At 35.2% G+C, this 6,000-nt stretch overlaps 1 protein-coding gene across 2 annotated transcripts in view; it reads left to right on the top strand.

The window, feature by feature from the left end:
- Nucleotides 1–2,044: 2,044 nt before the first annotated feature.
- LOC145730805 (paired box protein Pax-6-like) overlaps nucleotides 2,045–6,000 on the top strand; it is a 27,302-nt gene continuing 23,346 nt past the window's right edge. For both annotated transcript variants that reach the window (XM_081982232.1, XM_081982231.1), the window contains exons 1-2: nucleotides 2,045–2,704; nucleotides 4,810–4,935. In XM_081982232.1, coding sequence (XP_081838358.1) covers nucleotides 4,892–4,935 — 44 coding nt within the window. In that variant the 5' untranslated portion in view covers nucleotides 2,045–2,704; nucleotides 4,810–4,891. The remainder of the gene's footprint in view (nucleotides 2,705–4,809; nucleotides 4,936–6,000) is intronic.

Here is a 6,000-nt window from a genome sequence, read left to right as displayed (position 1 = left end):
AAAAATTCCAATATGGCGGAAATAGTGGTGACAGTTTGCGTTTGTTTGTATTGTAGAAATTGAGTTTTTTTAGGATCAGATGAATTTTTACGGTTTAAAATCAAAGTTATTTGCTGCCGTTCATAAGTTTTTCAAGCCGCATTGTAACAGCAATTCAGGAAAAAGCTCAACCGTGTCAGTTTTTTACTTTACAAAAAACCGGATCTAACTCAATAGTGGTTGAACACTTTGAAGTGGAATGATTTTACTCCAACACTATACTCAATGGTAAGTACCAGTGCTTTCTAGTACAGTAAACTTATTAGGTACATGTTACATGCACAGGTATGATGGAAGCAGTAAGGAGCAAGGTAAGAAATGAAAATGATTCATTTCTTGCTGCTTACTGCTTGCGGTTTATGTAGTTTGCGCTTATTTGTCAAACTATGAATTAGAGTGTTACAAGTGTATTATTTATTTTTACTGCAGCTTACTGATTACTTCTTACTTCTTGCGGAACTAGAATTATGAATCCAGCTTAACGGGTGTTCAATAATTGTTATGGTCAGGTCGCCTATGGATGGCAATTGTCACAAAAAGCGTATGTCTTAGATAACGTTACAAACAATTATATGACAGCTGTCAATCCGCCGCGCCGGTTTGATTTCAAACCATATACGAACTTATCAACGACCCAAATCACCGCCCTCTGTACAAGAAAGCCTAGAATGTCACTTTTAATGGCGGCGTTAGCGATTTTTTTTTGTACACAAACCTATGGAGATGCATTAGAAAATATGTTTTATTTTATTTTTTCGTGTAGTTGATTAGAAGTTGTGAGTGAAAAATCAAAGAACGCTTCATTCCTGATCCAGATATGTATAGATATGGCTTTTTATATCCAATAAAGTCCAGCCAAAGCAAGTTTGGTTAGAACCCTTTGTCTTGGAAAGTATAACAAACTAATGTAAAAACTGCTCAATCAAAGAAAATTTGGAAATCCTTGAATCTAGGTAAGCAAAACTGGTAAATGGGTTTTATATTATTACCAAGACCTTTCTTTTAAAATGTAAATGTGCCAATGAAACTTGAAATGTAATTTATAGTAAATTTTACTTTAACTTCTGTAATAAGTCTGATGCAGTGTATGTGTGTGTCTAGTCTTCAATTAAAGGTAAGTCCGAGTACATCAGAATTGCTAAGCCTATTCCAGCATCCATATGTTACGTTCAAGGCCTTCTTGCTTTCGATCAAAATTGACGTTAATGTCAATTTTGACAATTGGTTATCCCAACTAGAGATGTGGTTTAAAGATGTGAATTACTTATTCAAAAAATTGACGATGTGACTGTGGTTTTGTTTGGATTTAAATTAATTATTCAAGGGGTGACAAAAAAAGCTTCGTAACCTACAAAAATTTGTATTGGATGCCTCCTGATGAAAAAGAGAGGGTGTTGTAAATTTAATGATTTCGAAAAAAAATTAGGTTTGTGAATGTTTCAAAAACCAAAATTTGGAATATTACTAACACGGACGTTTTGACACTTTTTAAGGTTCTTCAGGGAAATGTTATACAATATTTTTCGGTGTTTATTAGCCCCTAAACCAATATTTACTGACTAAACAAATAAAACTGTTGTGCCTAACAATTCATGGTCAAGTGGTAAACGCGTTTGGGCGTTAATAAGATTAGGCTTAATCTCTATAAAGGGATGGAAAAATCTCTTCAGACACCCCCTTTTTCAAACATGTGAATATTCTCAGTGCGGATTTAGGGGGGCTTTTCAAAATTGCATTTATATACGTTTATGACCCAGATTTAAAATGAGACAAATTGGGATTAAGCCTCACGGTGATTTGCACACCGCCCCACATCACTTTCGCGTGATTCATCCCTTTCGGTCGAATTTACACCCATCCGGTTTTATCGATTTAAAGAGGGATTTTTTTTTTGAAACCGGTTTTGATTTTTGTATAAACTGCAATTCATGGATTTTATTTACATTTTTGTTTACTCATATAATGGATTTATTATAAAGGGGTTTTGTTTAAGTAAATACTTAAATGTATAACCTGCCGAAATCTATACAATTCTGGTTGGCTAAGCGTGTCATTGGACAATAAACCGGACAGCTGGCCGGGCGGTTGTTTGAAGAAATGGCGGGCCCGGAAGTGGCTGATCGGCACCCTCGGGCCTATTTCAATGAAATGGTCCCGGTGGCGCCCTCTTAGCGGCGGCTTTACATCACGCACGAATAAGCCCGTTCGCTCGTTTAATCGATGCAGTGGCCACGCCGCCAACGACACCCATTGGCTGGCTCGGCGTGTTCTCGATCCTGATTGGTCGACGACGAACACGCTTTGACAGTTGTGCACACCTAGAAAGGTGTACAGCATCCCCTTATGACAGATCCGAAGGGTATCAGTTGGGTTCGCGTAGTAAAAGCTCACAGTAGACTGGCGATTTCGACACGTCACTCGGAAACCTCAACCGCGTCGCGACTGAATACCTCATTGACTCTGAACACTTCTCTAATCAAGTAGTTGAAAATTGTTTAATTGCCTTTGACTAATTTAATTTTTGATTCTCGCTTCTTAATCGAATCATCATCAAATTTTCGACCCGATTATTTATTGTGACTTTGTTTGGTTGCGGTAGTGACAAAACTGTAATAAAGTGACTTATTTATTGTTCAATTCTTCTTGGAAGTGTTCACAAAATTCAGTAAGTTTTTTATTTTATATTTAAAAACCAAAAAAATGAATTTTTTAGTAAATTTTAATTTTCAATACATAGTAGTTTTAAAAGACCAAAAAGAAAGAAAGTAATCAGTGGTGCCTCTAAATTTGCTCTTCAAATTTTTTTTTTTACTAATCATCATTCTCATCCTAGAGTGCATTTGTAGATGGCTTTTATTCTTATTTCATTCTAACTTTGTGTGAATTGTTTTTGAAATATCTCAGAAGGGCATCAACCGTCGCACACACATCATTTAATAGCCTCAAAAACGAGAAAATGTATGCCTTTATCAGTGTAACATGAAATGAAGTAAACTGTTTACGAAAACAATCAAAACAGCAAAGTGTTTGTTACTGTGAAATACCTTTTAGTTTACAAAAAAAAAAGACATTAAGGAGTGTTTTTAAATTATTTTAGCTATTACAGTGGATTGAAATTAAAACAAATTTGTAGCCCACTATTCTAACCATAAACAAGTAATTTTTATGTAAACCTAACTTCTGGCCCTGATTCTAGAAGACAGCTTTTCAAAGTCTTTTTTGTTCATCAAATTTGTTCAAGGCATTTCGGATATACAGAGTGTTAAATATTAGGAAAAATCTAAAACTTATGCTAGAAAATGATGCTGTAATCAAAAATATGTAACTCTTAACAGAAGACTTGAAGCACTAACTGTCTGGTGAAAAATGTTCAAAATCATTTGTTTAAAAACATCAAATGTGTATCATACACCTCAGAATTACGAAAGAGTAATAAACATTTAATACACTTGCAGGCATAATTTGCGTTTTCTGTTGTTTAAACCGTTTTATTATTTTTACCAGTGGCGTATCTCTCAAAGTGCCAATAATAAAATTGTAAAGATGTCTATGTGTGTGTACAATAGTTTCTTATAGTTGTTATAGACAGTGTCTCTATAAGTTTGATTGGGATTTAAGAAATTATCTTTCAGAAAAATGCTTATTGTTTTAAAACCTTTTTTTATTAAATTAGTTTAATAATGTCTTTTTTGTCTAAATTGTCAATTTTTTATTTTGCCTCAGAAAGGTTCCAATGCACAGCAAATGTCATATTTATACCAAATGACCTTAAGAAATATACACAGTGTTCTAAAACTAAAATACGATCTTGCATTTGACATCTTCATGTGAGAACCTTTGATTTTTGTTGCATGTACGGATTCTATGTAAATTTCTGAGTATATTGTTTATGTAGCAACTCTATGTCGATGTTCAATTTTCATAGTCTTCGCATCGAAGCAGATGGAAATGGAGCAAAACACGTTGTATATTCTTATCTTAACATTTTGCGGCCTACTGCAAGTGTACATTTTTCAGATATAACATTCTTGACACCTGTCAAATTTTAAAAAGTCCCACGGTGATAGATTCCTAAAAATTTGAATAGGAACTTGCAAATCATTTTCCTCTATCAAATACTCAGAATTTTACGGCAACCAAAAATTGAGATTTTCATAAAATGTTAACCTGGAAAGTTGTGTCTAAACTTAAAAAACAATTAGATTAACATATTTTAGATTACTAATAATCTCTAGATAATGGTTTAATTGTTTGTTAAGACTTTCTGGTCTGATAATACCTTTTTAGGCAAAACAAGTTATTTTTTTTTTGCAATTGACTAACAGCTTCGTCTTGGTGTTTTATCAGTCTAACATTTAGCAAGCTAATTTATTGATTGCTGTTAATGTTCTTTCGTTTTGTTTTACCAAAAAAAAATCAACATTTTTCTATGGATTCCCGTTGTTTGAAACGATTTATGGGGCGCGTTTTGTTTCAGTCCCGCGTTCGCTTCTGTTCCCAGATAAATTGTTGCTAATTAGTGGATGAGAACAGCCCTAAAGACTTTCAGCCCTCGACCGGCTAGTAAATACACTACAGGGAATAAAATTAATTTCATTAACTTTGTCAATAGAACGAAACCTAAAAGGGGGGGATGATATACCGCGCACTGAGAGTGACACTGAGTCCGAAGCTCCCCCTTTCAAAGTTTAGTAATTTTGCAGTCAATCGAGTGTTTGACCTAATTGACTTGACTTAGTGACCGTGTATACAGGATGTGCAAAATTTCAGGTGCCTCTTAAAGACAACGGGGCCACTAACAAGAAGCCACCATCATTCTCCCTGCACAGCAACTTGGGGCGGCCGTGGCGCCATGGCCTTCAGCGATCACCTCCGTCGACGATATGGCACACAAAGGTAAAGGTAAAGGTAACCCATTAATTCATAAACAAAAGAATCATTGATCAATTGGCCTACGAACCACGGCAACGGCCAGAAAACCGAACTATTTACCACCTTTTCGAATCAAAGTGAAGTAGATCAACATCTGTCAACAGGCGAAACCGCACAAATAAACAGGGGTAGGACTGTTGAAAATATATATAGAGACGTCAAACACAACCCTCGTCCATTGTCGGTGCGGGATCTCCTTGAAAAGCGTAACGAATTGTGATTAGAGACGAAACTTTTACTTTTGTCGGAGCCGGTTGTAAGCCCAGTTTAGATGCTGTTTGGTTTTTGGTCGGGTGTTTTTATCCCTTGTAATACCCCGGTCTCGTAAAGGGAAGAATTGGATTGTGACAAAGTAAACACGACTGAATAGTAACCCCTTTCATAAGACGATGATAATTTTCGTGTAATTTACACACGCTGTATAAATAATATGTCATTTGCAACAAACCAAAATTGAATGAAAAACCAGGAGATCTTAATGATTTTCCTGAATTAACAACAAATAAAAAATGGACATATTCGTTTTCAAGTTACAGGGTGTCAAAAATGTTCATTGTAATAATTTCACCCTGTATATAATAGTTACTCATAAGTATTCTTTACGCTTAAAAAGAAAGTTCCAATGAGCCAGGCACGTTCCCCTATGATGTAGACATATTGGCCGCATTCGTTTTTACGCTCCATGGAGCGAGCAGAGTTTTTTTTGACGTCACAATGACGTAACTTGACAATTGATCAAATTATGGTTTTGCCAAATTACGTCATCGTGACGTCAAAAACGCTCTGCTCGCTCCATGGAGCTTGAAAAGTGTTTCTCGTAAAAATATTTTATTGGGACCGCTTTTACTATTTTTTGAACACGATTGAACAACACAACGCTTAAACGGCATTTTTTCCACTAGAAGACAACTTCCTAAACACAAATCACTATAAAATAAACATAAAACATTTCCTTCAATTTCAGTTGTCTTCCTTAACTGTTGACGTTTGGTTAAAAAGTGATATTAGACATACGACCATGTATTCCGT

The sequence above is a fragment of the Ips typographus genome, linkage group LG6, assembly GCF_016097725.1.
Source record: "Ips typographus isolate SLU linkage group LG6, UJ_Ityp_2.0, whole genome shotgun sequence".
NCBI classification, from domain to species: domain Eukaryota; kingdom Metazoa; phylum Arthropoda; class Insecta; order Coleoptera; family Curculionidae; genus Ips; species Ips typographus.
The sequence above is the reverse complement of the archived record's forward strand: the minus strand, read 5'-3'. Positions and strand labels throughout refer to the sequence as shown.